The sequence below is a fragment of the Xiphophorus couchianus genome, chromosome 8 (genome assembly GCF_001444195.1).
Source record: "Xiphophorus couchianus chromosome 8, X_couchianus-1.0, whole genome shotgun sequence".
Lineage (NCBI taxonomy): Eukaryota > Metazoa > Chordata > Actinopteri > Cyprinodontiformes > Poeciliidae > Xiphophorus > Xiphophorus couchianus.
In genome coordinates this window covers 22,052,871-22,077,391 of record NC_040235.1, presented here as the reverse complement: position 1 = coordinate 22,077,391, position 24,521 = coordinate 22,052,871, and the positions used below count along the sequence as shown (strand labels likewise).

Below are 24,521 nucleotides of genomic sequence, written 5' to 3'. Positions count from 1 at the left end.
AATCAACATCATGGCCAAATAGGGCAGGCAGTCAAATCAATCCAAATCCTCCAATTCTGCAATCTTTTCTTTATATATATATATTTATATATATATATTTTTGTTCTGGCCTACATACAATTAAGACCGTTGCCTCTTCCTGACATGGATTTCCACCTGTCTCTGTGGGTCCATTTGCTTCCTGTTTATGTGTTTGTCAGTGACTCAGCCTCACAAATAGAAATGTAGTTTTTTTTTTTTTTATTTGGTTTGTGTTTAACCCACACATCCATATCAACACACAGGTTTAGCAAAGAGATATTCACAGTATTCACGTCTGTGTGTAATGTTTTCTTTTCCATCCTGCAGGCACGACAGCAAGCTCAGATGAGGCACCAGATGGCTTCTGACAGCAAGGGCGATTACTCGTCCTACCTGCAAAAGTTCAACCAGGAGCAGAACGATCATTACCACACAATAATTCCCAACATATTTCAGGTAAATACGACATGATGGCTGCATAAACGCGCATCTGCGTGCAAGCGCAAGTCACCTCACACCTGCATTGAATTGCAGAAACTTCAAGACATGGAGGAGAAAAGGATCGAGAGAGTAGGAGCATGCATGAAGACGTTCGCAGAGGTGGACCGCCAAGTGCTGCCCATCGTGGGGAAGTGTTTAGACGGCATGACTACAGCCGCCGAGTCCATCGAGCCCAAGACTGTGAGTATACGGTGTTATCTGTCTTTGCACACAGACGCCCCCATGTGGGACATATTACTCGCTCAACCAGGCTGCCGGTTACAGCCCACACACTGTCTGTTAGGGTAGCACTAAAACAAGAAGTGTGCAGGTGGAATGGGACTGTGGGTGGTGTTTTAGAATGAAATAAAATGTGAATTACTAGGTAACTAGGGACTTTTCAAGGGGTTTTTGTGGGTGAGCAAACACAAACACTCTTGTTTTTAATAAAAGAAAACTAACAACTTAAATAGATTGTGCACAAAATCTTACAACGTATTTTTGGTCCAGTTTCTAGTGAAAATATCTTGGTACACTTGAAATAAGGCAAAACTAACTTACAAGTAACTTTTCATAAATATTAAGGAATTATTGACTTAAAATAAACTCCTATTTTTTGTTGAAAAGTTACTTGTAAGTTAGTTTTGTTTTATTTCATGTGTTCTGAGACATTTGCACTAGAAAATAGGCCAAAAAGACTTGGTAAGACTTGTGTTTTTGCAGTGCACATGGAAAACTTGCCTGATTCTCTATGTTAAAAATTATACTCAGTGGTCTCAGCTAAACGGTCACTTGTTATTATGCAGAAAAAGTTCACTGAACTTGTGATTAAGAGAGATTCACATCGTAGCAGAAGAGTTGTGGGAACATCCTCTGTGCCTTTAGGGGGAGAGCTTTCCAAGAACTGAAAAAAAGGACTTTATGATGTCAGAAGGATTATCTTGGGTTTGGCTTTTAGATTTGGAATTTTTAACAAAGCCCTAAATTCACATTAGTTGTTTAGAGGAGGGATTGATGTCTTATGAAACTAAATGCTACAAAGCTAAGACTAAGAAACCTTCACATAATTTTTGATCGGCTTTTGAAATAATTCTAGTTATGGAACAGATCTGCTCCAAAATATCTAGATTATTTTGGAAGCCGAATCAGATGCGGTGGTTGCTGTTTTTGCCAAAGTATTTAATTAGAATTAAATTCAAAGAGATATGGTGATAGATGTATTCAAAGGTAGCAAAATGCAACTTTATTTCTAGAAGTCACTCTCTTTGGATCTTTTGAAAGTTGGATTCTATGAACAGAGTAGTCAGTATCGAGCCGCAGTAGATGGCACTTTTATAGGGACATATTTAACATTTTATTTTAGATTTAAGAACTTTTTAACAGAGCCTGTAGTTGATGGATGTTATGTTACAGCTGAGTTTGTAAAATCTGCTCTGCGTCAAATTCAAAGCCATCGTTGTCTTCTGGTCACCACATCTTGTTGGAAAGTGTCGCAGCTCTAATATCTCTTTGAGGCCAAAGCACATTTGTTAGCTGAAGATCTGTCACTAATTCGTGGTCTCTAGAACTTGGATATTGAAAAATAATAATTGTGCCATAAATTAGGATGTCATATACTAGTTGCTTGGTGTATGACGGAAACAAAGGTGACTGTTCCCTGAGATCCCATCGTGAGTACGCTCCAGGGAGACGACTCCAGCCTGAAACTGTTCTGCTAAAGTAAACAACGGCTGAGGCTGACATATCACATGCTTCCTCGTCTGTTCCTCCTCCACTCTGGTCTTATTCTTCTGTCATACTGTATAAGGAGATAGCAGATTTTCAAACCTTGATCCCGTTGAACTCCAGGCAGACTCTCTTATCAGCTCCAACAGCTCATTGTCTGTTGCAACTGATTCACAAGCTTCTTCCTGTGTTTGTGGTTCCCAGTGATGGTGTTCCAGGAGGTTTTCTGTCTTTCTTTTTTTTTTTTTTTTTTTTTTTACAAACAACACCAAAACCTTTTCAGTAGGTGTGTGTTTTTTTAAGCAAGAAAAATACAATTTAATTCAGATATTTTTGAGTTAGAATCTTTAAGAGATGTCTTTACTTCCTTTAAATTTAGAGGTTTAAATCTAATTTGGTTACTGTGCTATATAAATTTGGGAAAGCTCAGATGGTGATGTTATGACTTTGCAAGTTTAATTCACAACATTTTACACAAACATGCCTGTTTGTTTAGTGTAAAATAGCATTTCAGACACACCGCTTCATCTGACATCATGGAAAAAGCATCAAAACAAATCTGACAAGACAGAAAGAAAACTGTGGATCTCCACAAGTCCACCGAGAACAATTTCTAGACGGCTTCATGAGGAAAGAACAATATATGGAAATATTGAAGCATCATCCATAGACATCAGCTAGGAAGTGGATGCTTTGGCAAAATAGGTCTTCCAAATGGACAACAATCCTAAAAATAATGCCAAATTAGCTGCTAAGTGGCTTAAGAACAACAATATTATCAAAAAATAGGGTTTAACTAATGAAAATGTGTGTGTGTGTGTGTGTGTGTCAAAGTCGCCCACAAACCTGACTCAGTTATGCTAGTTCTGTCAGGAGGAATGGGCCAGACTTCAAGCAAACTACTGTGAGATGTTTCAGGAAGGAAACCACAAACATTTGACCTAAGCCATGCAATTTATAATTCTACCAAATAGTCAGGAAATGTATGCAAACATCTGATTTCCAAGGAAGCATGGCAAGTATCCAAAATAGTCTCTCATTAAAGTTTAGCTTGACTTAACAAAAGACAGTGAGAGAAAATGCAATGAGTATGCTCATATTTGATTTAAAATGTAGTTATTATGGCGACGTCTGAATATTTCTGAAGATAAAAATAAATAAAAACATTTTGCACTGACCAGTGCGGCCGCTTTCTCTCTCTAGGACTCTCAGCAGGTGGTGGAGTCCTTCAAGTCTGGCTTTGAGCCCCCGAGCGATGTGGAGTTTGAAGACTACGGTCAGGCCATGAAGAGGACGGTGTCCGAGAACAGCCTGTCCAACTCCAAAGAGAGCAAAGAGAAGCCTGCCGGCAAGAGCAAGCCCAAACTGTGGCCTTTCATTAAGAACAAGAACAAGGTAACGCACGGAGCTGCACTCAAAAGCCTCACTCGTTTCGATGCATTGTTCTCTCCGGGAGGGCAGCCTGCTCTTTTTGGAGCATACTGTGGAACAAAAAGCTGGAGGCAGCTCAGATTTTTTTTGTCATTACCTGAAAATTAATTAGTATAAGTTAGACTTTCTACACTAATTGCAGTGCATCATTTTCTTGCATTTTTTTCTTTAGTGCTCTTCGATATTTGTTCACTATGTTAAGCTCGTGAATTTTCTTTTCTAGTTCTTTGTTACTATTGCCATTTTTGGTTGTTATTATTTGCCACCCGTCTCCTCCTCCCACTCAATCACCCTCACCGATGTTGGGGCCAACCTTTTTTTTAAATATAACACACACTAATGGATTTCTATCTTTGCTTAATGGGCGGACTCAACTGGCAGATGATAACCCGCTGTCCAATCTTAAGTAACACTCTCCTTTTTACCCTTTTCGTTTCCGCTGGTCATCAGTTTCATGAAGTTTTCCTCTGGTTATGGCTTATGAACTCTAAATCTGACCTTTGGCTGTCTAATGGGCTGGTAGCACTGTTAATATTAAAGTAGCCAAGAAGGTAATTGAGTAATTGAGTGTGTGTGTGAGTGTGTGTGTGTTTGGCCAAAAAAATCATAGCAGGCACTAGTGTAATCTACTCCATGTAACCTTTTGGAAAGGCATTTAAACTAGAGATGCACCAGTCTGAGTTTTTGTGGGCAATGTCTGGTTTTTGTAAAGCTTTCACCTGCTTATGAAGAATTTAGGCGATTTTGACTTGGGAGATATGATTCTTATTTTTTTCTAGCCATCAAGCTAGCTATAAGTAAGTGGTCATTAACTATTCAGTCCCTCCAGTTTTTCACGACTGCACAATCGTGGAAATTCATGTAACAGCAACAGATACATAACTATTTGAAAGTTTTGTGCAAAAATGATCAAAAACATTGGTACTAATTTGGAAATGTAATTTATCCTGGGGGAACATTGCACTAAAACATTAATTAACATTTCTGTAAATGTACCAGAATTTACCAAAATGCTATTTTTCATCTGTTGTCCCTGGACAATGAATAATTTCTCTTGCTAGAAACAAAAGTTGTACAAAAACAAGGTTAAAATGACCTAGCTACAACAAATGTATCAATAAACACAAAAAGTACAAACAGTAAATACAAAACAAAAGAAACCTGCTAACTCCCTCCTGCAGGTGACAGTATTTCTTACTTCTACCACCGAGTCCTCAGTCTTACTTGATCCCAAGTTAGTTCTTTATAGACTTGGCAAGAAACAAAAAGTGACATTTGCTGTCATACATAAGGGCAAAGTCTCCTGATATCAAGCTATTCAAGTGTTCTAAAAAAATAGTAATGTTTGGGGATTAATGAGGAAAAAAATAATTGTAAATATTTCTAAAGTAGCATCGCAAAATCACATTTTGATTGCAAAAAATAAGCACAAATAATCATAACATTCTGGAGGCATTGACTGTTTATAGAAACAGAGGTGATTTCCCACCATTACCAAAATATTTGTGGTCAGCATCAGTATCTCTAAACTTTGTACATTTCTTAGACAATGTTCTTTGTTACCTTTAATTCCATAATTTCTAAATCTAGTATCCAGTATCATAAATGGAGAGATCGAAATCTAAAAAGACCAACCAGTCTTCATGTAATTTGCTGAAAGTCCTGCTTTATCATAAGTGAATGGTCAGCACAACTTTCATTTAAAAAAAATATTTTTTCATTAAATAGCTTGTTACAATCTCGATAATGCTGAAAATTCACCGGTTGTTCTTCACTCAGTAACAGGATTTTTTCTTTTAGCCTATTAGCTCTTAGCAACGGCACGTTCACTGACCAAAAAAATGTAGACTTTTGGAGTTTGATAGGTCGAGTCAAGCTAGAAATCAGTCTTTTCTGATCACAAACCAATTTCTTGGTGCATCTCTAATTTAAACACAACAAATATCTGCATGCAGGCATAACAGACACACAAAAAGAGCTGTAATTTCTTCTAATTGTAAAGAAACAAAAGCAGTCTTTCTGCGTAATCTGTCTTTGCATGTGCATTATCGTGTCTAGAGCCTTGTCACTGCTTCATCGTGTCACATCTGAACCAGTTGTTCTGAGGTTTGAGGATGGAAAAAGGCAATTAGCTCTGTCTCCTGATGACCTGATGAATTCAGTGATGAATTTCCTCTGGGATGTAGTAATTTACTCCTTCTTGATAGAAGAAGAAAAAAAAAGCAGAGAAAGGATCTCTAAAATGGATTCCGGCATGCGCTTTGATTCAAACTCTTTGCTTTGTCGCAGCTGCTTGCTTTGCACCCTGAACTCACGCTGATCGTTTTGTTCTTTTTAACAGTTTGTCTTTTTTTGGTGTTCTATGTTTTAACTGTTAATTTGTTCCCACAACATAAGCACTCATACACTGGGTTTGGCATTCCTTTGGTTGTCTTTTACATTCTGTTTGGCTTTTTTTGTTGTTGTGTGTTTATTTTTTAATATTTGTAGGAGGCTTATTTATTTCGTTTTGTGTTCCCTCCTTTTCCTCCTTTGTCTGTTTTTCGTTGGATTCTCGTCCCCTTCTTCTTCTTCTTCTTCCATGTTTTTCTTCCTTCTCCTTTTCGAAACGGCTCCCTCTCACACTGGTAGCTTATGTCCCTGTTAACGTCCCCCCGTCAGCCCCCACCTGCCCCCCCAGCCTCATCCCTGCCCTCACCCTCTGCTGTTCCCAACGACCCCCAGTCTCCCAAGCAGCACAAGGAGCCCCTCTCCCATCGCCTCAACGACTTCATGGCCTCCAAACCCAAAATGCACTGCCTCCGGAGCCTGAGGCGAGGGGTAAGTGTTTGTCCAGCGAGCTTTGTGCATGTGTTTATATGAGTGGTTGTGTGTCCACACCTGTACCTGAGCTCTGCACCTGCTGCACTGCATGAGCGAAGCGATGCAAACCTTTTTCAAACCCGCTGAACTTTCCCCCATTTTGTTGCGTTACAGCTTTTTTTTGTTTGTTTGTTTTCGTAATTAACTAAAAAAACAAAAGTTATGGATACTTCTGAAGTAAAATGTTCCTAAAATTTCAACAAAAAAAAATTCCACGAACTTAAATCTGCTTTGAATTTGTATTCAGCCTCCTTTATACTAATACCCCTAAATAAAATTAAGTTCAATCAGAAATCACCTACTTGGTAAACTGCAAAAACACAAATTCTTACCAATTACCTTATTTTTGGTCTAGTTTCTATTGTAATTATCTTAGCACAAAACAAACTTACATGCATATTTTCAGCAAGATATAGGAACTTGTTTCAAGTAATTAATTCCTTAATATTGATTTTCGAAAGTACTAGTTCCACTGGATTATTTCACTTATAACAAAACATTTTGCACCATCTGTTTCACAGTTAAGCCCTACCTTAAGTTATAACAGTTATAACATGAAATTTCTTTCATGTGTGAAAAATTACAAGGGTTTGAATATGTTTCCCAAGCTTTATTATGCCAGTTTGAAAACAATGCAAGCTGAATACATATAATTTGAAAACAACTTTTGAAGCTATCTGACAAGAACTTAGATCGAGTAAGTAGCTTCTCTCATGCAGTGCTCAGCTTCACTTGCATGCTTCTGTGGTGCATAGTTACGAGTCCCCGTTACTCATCTGACTCACCGACAGTCTCTTCATCTTGTCCCCTTCACATTTCATATTAACTGCTCTCACAGCGACAGACCCTCTCACCTTTCCGCTGCCCCTCCTTCTCCTCCTCTGACAGAAAGATGCAAAACGCCTGAACCGTTCCTGGCAGTAGCATGGAGACTGAAGTGGTTCTCCCCCACCTCCTCTGTGCTACTCACTCTGCAGTCTACGTTGGAGACAGATTGTTTTAGTTTTGCTTTGATGCACGCGATATGAAAGACAGAAAACAAAGAACGTGAGTTTATGATAAGAGTGGAGTGATGGAAAAGGGCCAGGAGAGGGGGTTTGGAAAGGCTGTTAGGTGGGTGGTTTTTATCAGCACCAACCCGGTGTCCTGGTTTATGTCGCCACCAGTTCCTGTTCTACAGTCCTAGCTGGAGCTGCAGTGGAGATACTGGGTGACGGTCACTGGGGAAGGTCAGAGCATACTTTCCTGTCATGCAACCACTCCCTCCCATATCCAGCTCTCCCTGATCTCAGGAACAAGGTTGTCGTTTTTAATGTTCCTTCCGGGCAAACAATTGTCTTTTTTTTTTTTTCCTTTGCATGTGTTCGTGACTTTAAAGGACAGCGTGTACCCACAGTAAAAACCTAAATGCAAACATGACCTGAAAAAGAACAAACGTGGGGCAACAGGCCGGTTTGTGAATATCACTGAGGAGGAAATGACGGTAGGGAGCGCAGAGAAGAGGGAAGTGTGTAGTTTTCTGACATTGGGCGCATGTAGCAGGAAGCGCACGTTCTTCCGAAAGCGGAAGAGTTGCAACAACTTTCAAGAAGAGAGATTTTAAACGAAAAAGATCAGAGATAAATTGCAGGCATTGTTTTGGGACCTCTAAGTGATCGAAGTAGAAGGCTGAAGGTTCCTGGGGATGCTAGAAGTGGTTAAAGGAAATACGTTTTTCAGACTTTCTCGTCTAGTGGCAAGGTTCAATATGGAGCTACATGTTGAATTTAGACTTTTTTTGTAACTTAAAGACCTTCTGTTTGGGAGAAAATTAATTAAGGACAGGTGTAAACTAACCCTTGGAGGACACCTTACAAATTTCAGTGGCAGAATCTGTGCTAACATTTCTTTATAGCTACAGCTGCGAGCACACTACTTGTTCCAAGCTTAACTTAGAATCAGCTGCAGCATCCTGCAAAAGTGTTAATACTCTAACTTCTTCAAATGTCATCACCTTACAGAAATACTTCTTATTTCAGTGAGATCTACTATGATCTACAAAAACAAATTAGTGTGTTATTGTGACATGGAAGTAAATGGGGACTTGCTTTCGTATGTTTAGTTCCTTTCATATAAATATATGTTCAGTATGCTAAATTTAGAGACATCTGGGTCTATGAGCTTTGTACATATAAAGAGTGAAGGTTTTGCCAAGCTCGCCACAAAACAGCTCTATCTAAAGGAATAAAGAGCATCCATGACCCTCAATTTGTCAAGTCTTGAATCTTATATTGCGAATTTAATTATAGACTGTGACTGGGTCATTCTTACATATTCTTATACTTTGATCTAAACCACTAAATTGAATGTAAAACAAAATCAGGTATGTGGTATAAGGTGACAAAATTGAGGAATAAAGTTATAGAAGTATAAATACTTTTATAAGGTGCTGGATGTTTCTCTTGATGTTTCTTGTTAGAAGGGTAGTTCAGCAAGGTCTTTGTTAATTATTTCATTTAGGAATAACAAAATGTAGCCCTGTGAAGGACAATTTGTTCTAAATACGATTTTATGAATATAATAGCTTTTCATATAAGCCGTGTGATGGGACAGTGTACATCCATGCAAAACTTTTGTGAAGCACTGATGCCAGTTGCCATTTGTCAATCCATTCATCACTTTTGTGGGCTGCTGCCTTGTACATGTCGCATTTATTTAAATGTTTATATGAAATAAGAAATATAATTTTTCTTGCCTTCAATGCCATTAGAAACATCTTTTTCATAAAGAAACCTGTGTGGAGAAATGTATCAAAGACAGATCTAGCTTCAACCCCCAATTCTAGTGTTATTCAGTGTTTATATGAAAGTCAATAGGAACGATTTGGCTTCTCTACCCGCTTCCTGCAAGGAGAACACAGTGTTACACTGGAGATTAAAGCGCCTGTGGAGGTGTGCTAGTTGTGCACAGTGGAAAGATGTGCACCCCCTGCAGGAGAGTCCTCTGTGTGCTGCATATTAAGCTATCTAATCCATCCGCTGTCACTGCATGTTTGTTGTTACGGAAGTAGAAAGAGCAGGTTTGTGCTTTAGGAACCATCTCATAAGGCAAGCAGTCATTAAGGTCTTGTTTTCCTGACTTTAAGCTTTACTCTCTCTGACTGCCACTACAGCAGCAGTCCCCACGCTCGCTCATTTATCACAAAGAGCTCATGAAGAGGACTCTGGGTCAACCCACATATGCTTTCGAAGCAAGGCAATATATTGTAAGTGTGCGTGTTTTGAGTTTTACGTTAGGAGACAGTGAGTATCCCATCACGTTTATACATGCTTGCAGAGAGAGCGAATGAGTATCGAGTGCGAGCGTGTGTGTGATTAGTAAGGCCACACGAAAAGCAGGCAGTAGCCTCTTTTTTTCTTTTTCTTAAGTGATGTGAGGAGACCGTTGGTCCCAATTAATGAGGCAAAACTACCTCACAAAGGAGGCTAGTGTCTGCATCTGGCTCCGTGTTCATCACATGGCTGTGTCACGTGTCGGGATCGAGACGAATGATCGGAGAAGATGGTGATCTCATCCCCCATCACATGTTATCAGCTTGGGGTGTTGAAGTGTCCTGCAGCTGTCTTGGGGGGCTTCCCCCCTGCTCCGTATCTGTAAAAAGGGGTCAATTCACAAAGTGTCGCAAGCACCTGAGGATGTGTGGAGATTGTGGATGTGTGGCTACCACCATCCCGCTCAGGATTCACCAACTGTGTGCTAAATAAACGTCCGGTGGAGATGCATGTTTGGACGAGGTGTTAGTCACACTTTGGATCTGGGTTCAGCACGCAGTGCCAAGAATTCACCCCTCCAGGGCTTTCTGTGTGCCGGTGTCCCATATTACAGCGATGCTGTCTGTCTGCAAAAGCCATGATACACTTGTATATATGTGTCTGTCTGGAGTTTAACATACAAATTTAAATTTATGCTAGGTTGCACATTGATTGCTAATATTAGCAGCACTTATTATATAATCAGTTACGGTAAAGCTTCATGATGTAATAGGTTGTCACTGAACACGGGAATCAAGACAGATGCACTCTGAAAGCTAAATTTCACAACTTTTTATCCATGTAATCCATCCAAATTTTAAAATGCCTGTCAACAACTTGCCTTTTGCATTTCCAATGAGGTCATAATTTATCTGGTTGCTCATACTGTTGCAGCAATTGACGTTGACAAGTTTCATTTGCATCATGGGCATAAATTGCAGCTTAAATCAGGAATTTAAATGTAATGTGTGTTACATTTCAACGACAGTAACATAGTTAATTAATAAAGTTTGGCCATCATGCGTAATGTTTCTGATGTACTGTGAAGGCTCCCTGATTATAATATTAATCACCTATTCCCCCAATCAGCCCACCACTATGATTGAAAATAAACCCTAAAGTAAACCCTGTCATGTACAATTTTGACTTAACAAATTTGAATCTGAGCATGCAAATGTTTTAAATGTAGTCTGTGTCTGAATCTTTTCATTTGCAATTCAAATGCGCCTTTAAAGGCCTTAAAATAATATATTCATGCCAATGGTGACGACATTGAAACATTTCACCAGAACCGCAGGTGTTTTAAAACTGTAAATAATCTAAACGTAGATTTAACGACATCCAGAAATCTCTTGGGACTATGTGAGAGCAGTTGATGCGTGTGAAGGTAAAGGCGAGTCTTCCAGGGCTTTGCAGTGAGGATCATAACAAGCCATTCCAGCTGGATGACTTGATTAGAGGACTAATGAGAGTGGACCTCGTCAGTACACGAACCTGTAACAGGATTACAAGTCATGTGCTCCAGCTCTACCAGCCAATGTTACCCCGCAAAACCCCAACAGTACCTGCTCCAAAGATCACTCAGCCAATCATATATACATATTAAAGCAAAACAACTTTGAGTCAAACCCTTTCTCTTTTTTTCTGTTACTTTCAGTTCATAATTATTCTCATGTGTAATTTAATTTTTCTTCCCAACAACTGTGAATTTGACCAAGTCTCTCCAGCCTGTCTGTGTTCATTTTCTGCCTCCATGTCAACACGCAGACCTGCTAATGTGAACACTGGCTTTTTGGCGCCCTCTGCCGTCCCCTCTGTGTCACCACATCAACAGTCTGTCGCGACAGACAAGTAAAAAAAAAAAAAACCGGAATCCATTCACCTCTGTTTACTTCTTGTCTCTGCGTTTGCATTCATCTGTCATCACTTTAAATTGATCTCACTGTGCATGCTTCATGCTGTAGGTGAGGTTCCCCCCCCTGCTGTTGTACCTCTCATGTTCCATTAATACATCAATGTTAAACTTCATCACTTTGGAAAAGAGAGGACAGGCTTTATAAGTGGAATCATTTCTGAAAGGGCTTATTTATGTCACAAGTGTGTTTTTAGTAAAGTCAAATCGTTCAGTGCTCTCTTTCCCTCGTGTGGTGCAGTCTGGCACAATACAGCATTATTATGACATGAAGGTAAATGGTTTTTTTTGCTTGTTTGTTTTGGGAGAACAAATGGCTGTGATGTTTCACTTGGTGCTGACGTTTATCTGTTGTCTCTTTCTCCCTTCCTGCTCTCGCCATTTTTTTTCTCTCTCCTGTCCCTTCCCATGAAGCTTTCTCTCAAGCTGGTAAGCATGACCGTATAACTGCACGTCCCGTTAGAGGCATGACCGAAGCACGCATGTCACCTCCCCGGCTCTGTAACAATTTAATAATTTACGTTTTGTTGTGCTCCTTTTGTTTTTGCTTTGAATACGAGTAAATTGTGAAATTAATTTGCACATAACAGTGAACCTGAAATTGATGTCATCTGTGTGCTATATATATATTTTTTTGTCGTTTTTGTGCTTTTTTTGTTTTGTTTACGTTGTGGTTGTGTTCTCGTCCTGTCTCTCCCGAAACGTGTGTCTGTGGTGCAGATCACACTCAATTCCCACGTCCGGAGTCTCATTGAGGTGATCACATTTACTCTGTGTTTTTACCCGATAGTCTGCCCCTGTAATCCTCACTGTCTGGAACAAATTGCTAGATCTCCGTAACAAGTACTAATCCGACTGAAATTAGAAGGTGTCGTCTCATGTTCTCACACTGCATGCCGGTACTTTTGTAGTATTTCGTTTCTAACACAAGAATGGTGGGCATGCTTATGAAGAAAATCAACTTAATTATAATATTTCTGTGAATGAGATGCTACTTTCTTGGCTTAATAAAACAGTTTTGGGAAATACTTTTTCATTTCACTTTTAACGTCTTTGGGACAATGCTTCCCATTTGACAAGTCGCTCCAGACAAGAAGCACAGATACAGGGAAGCTAGTCGGAATTTATGGAACTAAATTCATTGCAAACCCGAAAGAAAAACCCGTTTCAAGGCCGCAAAAGACCTTAAACTGAGGCGGAGGGTTACCTAGTTGCTACAATAGCATTTTTATATTAAATAGACCTAGTTGAAGGCCAGACGTAAATCCGATATTCCGGAATATTTCACAAGACAGTAATGCTGCTATTTTCTAGATGGACTAAAGTGGTCGAGTTATGCCCACAAAAACTAACAAAATGGTCAAACCTGAGAGTGATTCCACAAACTTTTGACTAAGGGGTAACAGACAAACCACACTTTTCAGATTTTTATTAGTATAAATATTTGAGCATCGCTTCTCAGTGATGAAATACTTTGTGTGGGTCTCTCACGCAGTTGTAACATGACAAGAAGTGGAAGCAATCAATGGTTATGCAAACTTGAACTACACCCGATGTCACAACTATCATTTTAATGTAATGACTTCCCCTATTTTGCTAATGGGACAAGTCCCATAATTGTCCCATTAGCAATTATGGGCATACAGGCGTCCATTCAAATTCAGGACACCTGAATGCTAAACACGACACTGGGGAGTTGTGAGTGTTTTGAACAAGACTATTGAAAAGAAAATGTATTTCCCAAAAAATGTTACCTCTTCCTTTAGGCTGACTTCAAAAGGGAATCCAGTTTCTGTGAATGCTTTGGGTTGTTTGATTTCATGCAAAATGATCGAATCAACAGATTCAGTCCAAAGAAAATGTAAAATCACCAAATATCTCTCTTTAGAATTAGCACATAGAGTTAAACCACATCTTAGCATTTTCTTAGCATTTAAGATTTGTGAGCTCTAATTCATGAAGACGCATGGCGTCCCTGCATGATGACTGACGGATGTTTGTTATGTTGCATGCCGGGTTAAGTGTTGCATGGTGATACGGGGAGGAAGGGTAAGGTCCCTGTATTGATCTAGCTGCAGTGTGTAGCTCCAGCTGCCTCAGAGAGACCCACCACAAGCCTTCACCTCTTCAGTCCACACTGAATCAACAGTGACAGAACTATTTAGCACTTGTGCAACCCACCTTTGCTTATAGGACACTTCTGAGTCTTGTTTTATAACATTTTACAGAGAAACAGAACTTTAGCTATTCCTCTGTAGACGATGTTAAATTGTTTGATCCACCTGCATCTTTATCTTCTCTTCCCCTTAGTCTTCCTGGTCTAAGCCACTAGTCTTCAACCTGTGGCTCCATGGGCCCCAAGTGGCTCATTGGGTCTTCCACAACGGCTCTTAACTTTAGCTTGAATTTATACAGAATCAATTCATGAAATTAATGTTGCAAAATATAGATTTAATAACAAATGCTGATTTTATTTGTTTTTAAAGTAATAAATTGATTTTCCATGACAGAATGACACTACAAATACTGGTGATATTTATTTTAAATCTAGTTTTTCATCAAGTTGGAAACTGTGCTTTCTTTCATTTTTCATAAATTTCAACATTCGACATAAGTACTATTTTCTGCAAGTTTGTTTTTATTTTTTTTAAAACAGATAGAAATTTGGTTCTTTAAAAAATTATGACGAATTTTCTGAAATTAATAGTTATCAAAAAATATAAGTTCTTTAAAAAAAAGAGGTCTTTTAATTTATGAAAAGTTAAGTGATCTAAAGCAGAGAACATGCCATCATAAAAAAAAATTCCCAGCATTTATATCATTTTATTTTTTTAAATGTTTTATTAGCTTCATATATGGATCAAAATGAATCTATCCAGGATAGTTTGACAGAATGTTCTCCACTGTGACTCATTCTGCAGCAAACCCCCCCCCAATAAAACATAATAATACAGACTGGAAAACGTCATAAAACCTTCTACACTCCCTTAACCTCCACATCAGGAGCATTCAGAGAGCAATCACACAGTTTGAAACCCAATAGCCAACTCACACTTCCGGAACATTCTCAGAGAGTGCTAGATTAGAAGTGCCGACTGAACAGGTGAACGGCCTCAAAAGCCTTTTCACAGGCAAACATTTAATCTTTAGTTCTCAATGTGTTAAAGAGCGGCTGCAGTATCTCCTTTTACCGAGACGTGTAACTGGACCAGAACTTAAAAGCGTTGCCTTTTCTGGGGTTTGGTAAATGGACACACTGCATCTGTCTAGACAAGGTCACTCTGGAAACAGCAGCTCACAAATAGCAGGCTGTCAATTTGTCGTATTTCTTACAAAAAAATTTCTTACGAGATTTTATGTCCCCTTATCTTTTTGTCCCCCTTTTTTTCCTTCTTCTTCTTGTCTTTTAGGGATCTGGACCAGAGGATTTCAGTCATCTGCCACCAGAGCAAAGGAGGAAGAAGCTGCAGGGCAAGATTGACGACCTCAATAAAGATATTCACAAAGAGATGGACCAGAGGTTTTTGTTTTTAATTTTTTTAAAAAAGAAAAACATATTTGAATTTTGAGTCTTTTACCCGTGCGACAATGACTTAAATTTGCTTCCTCCTTCCCAGGGATGCACTGACCAAAATGAAAGACGTGTACATAAAGAACCCCCAGATGGGCGACCCGGCCAGCGTCGACCCCCGGCTGACGGAAATAGGCCTGAACATCGAGAAGCTCCAGGCTGAAGTGCAGAAGTTTGAGGTTAGTCCAGAGCCAGATGCAGCTCTCAGCTCTCTTCAGTGTTAATGTTGGTGGAGCGGGGATGTTTGTACATTCAGAGCAGTAAAAAAATGAGGCGCTAAAGCTGGTTTTGGTCCAAATGCTAACCTGTCCATATTAGGACAAGATGTGGATGCAGACTGAGCGGTCGGCAACAGCTTTATTTAAAAAGGGAGCTGGTTATTTTAAATCACCATACTGCCTTGCAGGAGTATGCATAACTGTTTCAACCTCTTGTCATTGCACCAACAGAAACTTTTATACATTTAGCAGAGTTGGGTAGTGACTAGTTTATTCAGTTACATTTGCTTGAATAACTTGTACTTTTAGAAGTAGTTTTACTCTGCTGTACTTGCTGCTTTTACCTACATAATATTTTTATGAAGTATCGCTATTCTTACTTGTGTAAAATTTCTGGATAGCGCCCTTGAGTCAATACATCTGTTTTTCAGGGGTGGTTAGCGGAAGTAGAGGAGAGGATGCCTTCGAAGAGCGACTCACACCGTAGAAGCGGACTTTACGAGACTCAGAGCAGCGTAGCAGTGAGCAACAACTGTGCACAAGACAGAGAGAGGTATGGCATATTCAGACAAACATGAGTTCTGTGCCCAACAAAAATCAGATGAAGCTCTTTTTTGTGTGTGGTAGGAAACTGCAAATGTTTTCACTGTATGTTTAATGTGTGTGTTGGCCCCTGAGCAGCCCGGATGGCAGCTACACAGATGAGCAGAATACAGAAACTCAGGTCAAAGCCAACATCAACCCCAACCCCAATCCCAATCCCATCCCCACCACCATGCCGGACGACGAGGAATTCGACGACGACGACGAGCCGCTGGCCACCATCGGCACCTGCAAAGCGTTGTACCCTTTCGAAGGTAACACGCCGCCGTGAAGTATGAGATATAGTTTGGGGATACACACACATGACCGGTATTGGCTAGATGCTGGGAAAGGCCTGCCATTTGTGGAAATGATCTAAGTTTGAAGGATGTGGACAAACTCGATTCCTTCGACCGAGGAGGCGGAGGGTGTGATGTTTCTGTGGAAATGTGTGGAGGAGGGATGTGAAAAAAAAGTACAGACACTTTTCTCTTCCTCTTTTTCAAACCATCCTGAGCTGTTTGGTACAAAAATCCCACTTGGTAAAGGTGAAATTTTATTGGCTTCCTTTCACGACAAATGTTAAATTCTTCCTAAGAGTGAAAAAGAAGCTTAAGTCATCTGAAAAAAATGATGCATCTACTTGTAGTTGGTCTGTATTATAGACTGCTGACATAAGATCAAAAAGAAACTTTTTGCTGTTCATATTAATGGTTACCTTTATTTTATGTTTCAAATGTCCTGCGTTTGTGTGTGGCAACCAACTCTAACCCTTCATGCCTTGGTGCAAAGTCTCATTGTGTTCTCTTATTCAAGTCAGCAGTAAATTGCCTTTTTTGCGTTTTTATGGGTATAACATAAAGCTACCAAAGCTTAACTTTCTCCATAAATATCTATTTTCAAAGACATTGAAGTCAATTTGGAACAATTCTGTCTGTTTTAGTTCCATAAAAGCCTGAAATGCTGTTAGCTAAGCTGTTCTTACTAACTTTCAAACCTCTCCGCAATGCACATGTATTTATAGGACTTTTATGTGGTAGACCACCACAAATTACGAGGAAAATCAGACATAAGCATAAAAGTGCATTATAAATAAATCTTTAAAAGTGAGGCTTTCATTTGCTTTCACCCTCCTTTGATTGTGATAGCGCTAAATAAAATCAAGTGCGACATTTCCTTTATAACTCAACTGATTAGAAAATTAAGTTTGAAATGTGAGCATTCTATGAATTAATTATTAATTGGAGAGGTGACCAAGAAGGTTTTGGGAATTGCTTTTCCTATTAAAGGCTGCAGAAAACTTGAAGTGGGGTTGAAGATTTAAAATGGCAAAATGGTCCAGTCAAAGTCCAGACCAACAGTATATTCCCACACTTTTCATATTTTCATTATTGAGAAATGTCATTGGGAAGTGAACCTTCTGCCCAATCTGAGGTCCTCAGCACTCTGGAGGGGTTTTCTACCAGGATATCTCTGTTTTTGACTGCATTCATCTTTCCTTCAATTGCAACCAGTCGTCCTATCTCTGCAGCTGAAAAACACCCCCATAGCATGATGCTGCCACCACCATGTTTCACTGTTGGGATTGTATTGGGCAGGTGACGAGCAGTGCCTCGTTTTCTCCAGATATACTGTACCGCTTAGAATTAACACCAAAAAGTTCAATTTTCGTCTCATCACTAAAAGTTTTATTTAAACACTCTTAAGATACACGATCTTAATGCTAGATAAATCAGAAGCTCTTGCATAACTGAACTGGTGGATGTTATGCCATTCCATTGCAAACTGCTGCCAGTTTTGTTTTCCTCTATCTCATGCTCAGAGAGCCGTTTTGTGTTGATTAGTTTATTAATGTTTTCGGACGCCTTTTCAACTAAACAGTTTGCCGTTTTCCTCAGGCTTAAAGGAACTGACGTCCACTTTGTTTCTCTCCTTGCGCAGGTCATAACGAAGGCACCATCGCCGTGGCCGAGGGCGAGCTTCTGTACGTTATAGAAGAAGACAAAGGAGACGGCTGGACGCGGGTTCGGAGGAACCAGGATGAAGAAGGATACGTCCCAACGTCCTACATTGAGGTCAATCTGGAACCGAATGCCAAAGGTGCTATGACGTACATCTAACTCGGCAAGCTCACCCTGTGACAGATTTTTGTTGTTGTTACTTTAATTAATATCTTTCTATTGACTGGGTCAAAGATTAGAGATTGTTAATAGCCGCTCGGAAAGATGCACTTCCCGTCTCCGTAGAGGGAAGGACCAATCAGATTTGTCTGCTGTGCCTCATGACAGTTTATGCAGGGAGCGTGCCTTTTAATTCTGTGAAGACTCTGAGGACAAGGCACACATTTTCACTGCAGTGCCACCCAGTGGTCGTACAACATGAGTCATGACACCTCCAGTCAAAGTTGTGGGACAAAATCAGCTGCTGACAATGATCACTGATACATTTCAAACACAAACCTCTTGGTTACACTTGAGCTAGAATCTTAAATGTTAGAATGTGGACTTGAATTATCATAATATTATTCACCACCTGAAAGACCGTCTGAATCATGTGTTCTTGTAACTCGTTGCACCCAAACGACAAACATGCTCAATGTGCAATCAGACAAAACGCTGTCGAGCTCTGCTGTATTAATTTGATGTCTTCAGTTACTTTTTGTAGGCCGATAAGTAATAGAAACACAATAAAATCCGTGACCTCAACTCTAAAAATGTTGCATGCCTTTAATATTATAGATGCTGGCACATCAGGAAATGTAAAACCAATTATTGTTCCCAATGAGGGATGATTTTATAAGAATAATAGTCCAGTTTCCTGCATTTTTTAAAATTGCTCTTTTTCCACATTCTCGATTCCCTTTTTGATAACCGTATTGCTGGCCTGCTCTGGATCTTTCTCTCCAGGCCAGTGGTAAAGGAATAAAGGAAAAAGAGATCAGACGCTCTCAGCTCTATGGTGAGACTGAGCTGAGGTTGCGACTTTTTAAAGCTCCGTGGTGTCTTGCATGGGTCTTCTAGCAACACCTTCTGTCATTCCACTTCACTGCCACATACTATTTCGCGCAACATAACAGACTGACTCCTTCTCAGATTAATGCAACGGCCTCAGTTTGGCTTTCACAGGGTTTGTTATAGCATTTTTTTTTTTACCAGAGAGTTTTTGAAGAGTGTTGCATGCTGCAGCATCTGTGAGTGTTTTGTCATGACTTGGAGTTGGCATGTTGTGACAAAGTGCGATGGCTGCTTACTAGCGTAACCTCACGTCAGACAAAAGCTAGATAAGGTGATGATTGTAGCTTTATGGACATGTCTTTGGTCGATCTACAGATATTCAGTGCCTTGTTCAAAATCAAGTCATACTTTTTCATCCTGTTTCGCATTTTATCACGTTATCACCAGGGAATTTAAACCTTAAACACAAAGTAGTGAAAAAATGGAAAGTGGAAGGAAAATTATGGTTTACAAAATTGCTTTTGCATTTATATCCAACCTCCCTTGACAACACTTGAGGCACGTCTTTTGCAGTCAGTTTGAATCATTTTGGGGACTAGTCTAGTAACGATTTTAGGTAGTCTCCTCTGTCAAATAGCTCAGTTTCAAGCAGATCAAGGGTCACTGCCATTTTTAGATTGTCAAAATCTGCATATTTATAAAATATATTACACTTTGTGGTGGTAAAATGGTAAAATGTGGAAAAGCTGAATGGGTATGAATAATTTTGCAAAGCACCATACATTATAACGCACTATTATTACTTTTAGCAGTTTCACATATACCACAACGCCTCTCCTATCCATATTTAAATATTTGGGATCTTCGAGTTTTTCCTTTAAGACTAACTTTCTTCTTTTTTTCTGTTGTCTTTTTTTTTTTGTTTGTTTCTTTGTTCGTTTGTGTGTATTCTCCTTTCAAATTGCAGATTCCTAAAAGTGAGAGGCTGGCAGAGGAATGGCAGGGCAAGCAGCCGCGGAGAAAACCACGGTGTGAAAAAGTGAAAGATGGGCTCAATTCTTAAAGAAAAAAAATATCTGAGAAAGAGAGAGCGATGGATGATAAGAATGCCGCTGAAATTCACAACACAAACATTTTGACAAAAACGTATTTTTTTTATTATCGGCAGCGTCGAGCTTCCTCCGCTGAACAAAAGAGATCGGTTTTAGCTCTCATAACATTTTCTATTTTAACTCCCCCCTACTACGACTCAGACGACAGTACACAATTTGATCCTTGGTGTTTTACAGCAGAGCTTTGCTTCTTAATGTCACTAACTCTGCTTGCGGCCATGAAGAGGCTTTTTTTTTGGCATCCTCGCTCCTAACGCCCCTCGCTGCCCCTTGCCTGGCTCTTTTTTTCTCTCTCTCTCTTCTGCCTAATTTCTTGTGACGCTCACAATTACGGGAAAGCGTGTGGTCAGAAACAGGACGGAAGAGCAGCGGGAGCCCGAAGGGGAACGTTAAAACACAGCCGCACGAAGCCGTAAAGTTCCTAAAACAACTCATCCCAGTCTCATCGCCTTCACCCTTCACTCCTTAAAAACGTCTTCTTTTTTTAAAAAAAATTCAACCACTCATTTTGCAGGTTTCATCCAAGCAGAAACAGGAGGTGCTGATCACCTTTTTTTTTTTTTTTTTTTTTTTTTTTTTTTTTGTATTTCTGCTTTCTTTCTTTGTTTTTGTGTCAAACCACGTTCAGGTTCCTGGGATCGGCTGGAGGCCCGTCACTCTCACCCACAGTACTCATGTCTCGTCACTTCTGTGTCTGTTCCTCTCTCTGACCACACCCTTTCGTTCCCACTCCCCTTCCTGCCCCCCACTGCCCCCACTCAGGCAGCTCAGGCTACCTGTCTCACAGCTGCTTCGAGCCTCCCCCGTCTTGCTTTTTTTTTTAAATGTTATTTTTTAATTTGCCAAGGCTCGGGGCGGTGCATGCTTGCCCTGTCTTCCTCCTCGCCCCCCTCTGCTGGCGGCTCGGAGAGGCGGCTTACGCCACCCTCCACCCACCCACTCCGTCCTGCTGCCGCTGCCTCGAGCCTTTCTGTTCAGTTTAACCCTCATTGCCTGGTCACACTGTTTAAATTAACCTGAATGCTACTGTTTGGGTTCAGTGCCTGTGGTTTTTCTAAAACGTTTCTTTTTATATATATATTTATGTACATTTCCTTTTTGTTTGTTCAAACAGCATGTTTTCCTTGTTTTTAACCGCAAATATGTGATCTTTCCCGTCTCCTTCTCCCAGTGCTCCACAGTGTAATCACAGATGAGGACGTTAGGGAGCCATAATGTTGTTTTCTGACTGATCTTACACATAGATAGGTTACGTCTTGTGAGTTTCTGTCTTTTTCTATTTGTTTGTAAAAACGTAATGCGACTTGTGGCTAGTTTACAGTCCAATACCCTGTGGGAAATGTCTCTGCTTGGTTTAGGCAACTTAGAAAAAAAATAAATAAATCCCCGCTTCTACTGTATACGAAGATGTACTGTGATGAACATTTTCTTGAGACTGAAGTGTGACAACATACAGATCATCACCTGAATTGAGCCTTAACCGGGTGGGACGAAAAAGATGTAGTTGGATTTGTTTAATTAGATGAAAGTGTCTGTAGGCATGGGCCGGATTACTGGTGTCAAGGGATGCAGTGGTTTTTGAAATCTGCAAACATTTAGCAACATTTCAACGGTTTAAACTCCTTTTAAAGACTGAGGTGGCTGAAGTTTTCTCCAAATATGATGAGCATCTCTTCTTCACCATATCCTCCAGGCTGTCGCTCATCTGACTGGGAGAATTTTACTGCTGTTTTTCTCATACTTGTCAAGTAGATTCGGTTCGAATGGGGACAAAAATTGAAACATTTGTTAAATTTTCTGCTGGTGCGGTTCGCCTTCACACTGCACTGTCGAAAGAAGCAAACCTGTTTACTTCCTCACCTTTGGTGGTGCTGCACCACGAGTCACTGAAGGAAATTACACCAAAACTTCTGAAGACGTGAGCGTCACAAAACAAAACCTCCTTCACAAAATGTAAATAAAAATGGAATGACGTCATATTTTAGTGGTTGAAGTTCATTTCTGTTTTTGCTAAAAGACCAAAAGCCATTTCTCCCGCTATCGCTAGGCTTGTGCATTTGTTTTGGTTGTTTTTAGTACATGTGCATTGGGGTCAAGAATGTGGTATTCTCAGTGTTCTGCTGGTTTAGGACTGGGTACGTTACTTTTGCCGGTAGATCAGGATCATTTATTCATATTTACAGATTAGCTGACCCCCAAAATTTCTGAGAGCCTAACCAAGTGGCCGTAGAAGTATTTTCTGAATTCATTTCACTTTTTTAAGCACTCGACATGGCGAGGTGATTCTTTAGCTGCGTCACTCGTGGGATATGCAAAGCACACAAGAGCTACGTTGTGTTTTCAGTGTCAAATACACAGTAAGGTATATTTTACTCCACTGAAATAAAAGCTCAATAGGAAGACACAAGAGCACAAAAGAGTTTTGGATAAAAGCAATTAGATCATGCCATACATTTTGGTTACATCCTATCAGAAACTCAGACCGACCCATGCCTAACTCTCAGACTGGAAGACTACAACTTTTTCCCCACATTCAACGGCACATAGTGTACAAGATTTAAACTTTTTCATTATTATTATTATTTGTTTATATTCTTTGAGATTTGTGCCTCTTTGTGTCTTTTTTTTTTGTTTGTTAGAATATTCTGTTTCTCATCCCACCTAAATGAGACTCCTCTCAACAGCAAAGATAAAGCAAACGGTCCCACTGTTCTGCGTTCTGTTCAGCGTCCACCTACCGCAGGTTTTCATAAACACTTCCCATGTGGAGGAGTGATTAAGCAGACCTATAAATAGGCTCCCACCCTCCCCCATCTCATCACGTCAAGATTTTTTCCGAGTTTATTTTGCGTCTGTGATAAACGTCAAGAGCGAAGTGGCGGATTTACGGCAGCGATCTGCCTCACCACAAATCTTTTAGCCCTCAGAATCACCTGCCTGTATAGAGGATGTGACATGATGGAATCAGAGAGAGTATATATGAATTTATTAAAAGGAAAAAAAAAAAGTTTTAAAAGGAAAACATCTATTTTAACTATATGGAGAGTCTTACCGCGGATTTATTTGCTTCGACTAGTAAGACTTCTTTTTTTTTCCTTTATGAGACCTACCAAATGGTGTGTTTTTTGCACTTTTTCATTTGTGTTCCATTTGGTGGCCCCATGCTTGTTGTTTTGGAGCACTGAATAATTTGTATTGTGTTTAATTTTATGTGCCAATTAAATATGCCTGAAAAGAAAGAACGATGTGCGTGTTTTTCCTTTCTCTTGGCAATGCGAATACGTTCGTCAGTCATTACTGCGCTAATGTGCATCTACAACTGTGTGTTTGAGAAGTCACATTTTTTATACGCAGATAAAGTCTGATTATTAGGCTTTATGATGTCAAAACCCCAAAAAACTAGGATTATTCCAAGGAGCCTGTTTATTCTTTTAAAACTTAATTTATGGAATGATATCTCAGAAATAATGAGTTTAAGGTGAAACAGAACAGAGAAACAGCAAATAATATATTGATAAGCTGCTCTGAGAAAATAAAGGTAATTTATGTGAATGAGTGTCATTTAATTAATAAATTAGTCAAGGAGGTGGCTTTATTTACAGGCAATTTTAAATATTTGAAGTGAGTTGATCCTGCAGATTTGCTAGTTGCTTACAAAATGTTCATTTTCTTAATTTTTATTTTAATGAATAGATCTCCATAATATGTAACAGAATACAGTAGCCATATAAACTGACTGGGTTTACTGCAGACAGTAGTGTGCTTCACTTTAATGCACAAAAGCGTCTTATTGTATCAAAGCAGGCTTTGTTATTTTACAGCTGGTGAAAAAAAATAAAAAATGCACGTAATGGCAAACCTCGGCTGCAGTTCATGGAGCGACCAGCAGGGTGGAGGCTTGTTCCACCTGAAGCTCCTCTTAACTTTGAACAACTTGAGAACAAGTTGTGGAAAAGTACACGTTGTTCCACAAAACAGTTTGAAAAAAGAAAAATTAAGTTGTATGTTTAGAAATGTCAGTGTAAAACATGAATCTGATATAAAAGAAAATAAGAATCCGATGTGACCCGTAGATGTGTCGGTTTCTTCATATGGTTGCGTTTTATAGAAAAAAAATAGGCATTTTAATGGTATATCATGGCATGAGCGATTCATTTTCTCCAAACTGCATACAAGTAGTGTTTTCTGACATATTCTCCACAACATACGACAACCCCCACCACGCTCATCAAGGCCTTTGAAACCTGAGAAAAGTGGCTCAAAATGGCTGAAATAAAATAATAAAATTGTCCCAATAAATCCTCTGGAGCAAAACAGAGCTTCCCCTCTCCAACGTGATTCAGAGCTACTTCCACTCTGCACT

At 39.6% G+C, this 24,521-nt stretch overlaps 1 protein-coding gene across 30 annotated transcripts in view; it reads left to right on the top strand.

Moving 5' to 3' along the window:
* The window catches only part of fnbp1b (formin binding protein 1b), a 67,772-nt gene extending 44,375 nt beyond the window's left edge, over nt 1-23,397 (top strand). For 5 of the 30 annotated variants that reach the window (XM_028024740.1, XM_028024735.1, XM_028024741.1 and 2 more), the window contains 12 exons: nt 349-477; nt 556-702; nt 3,430-3,621; nt 6,289-6,477; nt 9,671-9,763; nt 12,136-12,150; nt 12,442-12,477; nt 15,132-15,241; nt 15,339-15,471; nt 15,942-16,063; nt 16,180-16,367; nt 18,034-18,797. In XM_028024740.1, the coding sequence (XP_027880541.1) occupies nt 349-477; nt 556-702; nt 3,430-3,621; nt 6,289-6,477; nt 9,671-9,763; nt 12,136-12,150; nt 12,442-12,477; nt 15,132-15,241; nt 15,339-15,471; nt 15,942-16,063; nt 16,180-16,367; nt 18,034-18,212 (1,533 nt within the window). In that variant the 3' untranslated portion in view covers nt 18,213-18,797. Of the gene's footprint in view, nt 1-348; nt 478-555; nt 703-3,429; nt 3,622-6,288; nt 6,478-9,670; nt 9,764-12,135; nt 12,151-12,441; nt 12,478-15,131; nt 15,242-15,338; nt 15,472-15,941; nt 16,064-16,179; nt 16,368-18,033; nt 18,798-18,998; nt 19,051-20,013 lie in introns of those variants that run through there. The other 25 variants (XM_028024761.1, XM_028024763.1, XM_028024736.1 and 22 more) reach the window with 24 other exon arrangements.
* The last annotated feature ends 1,124 nt before the right edge of the window (nt 23,398-24,521 follow it).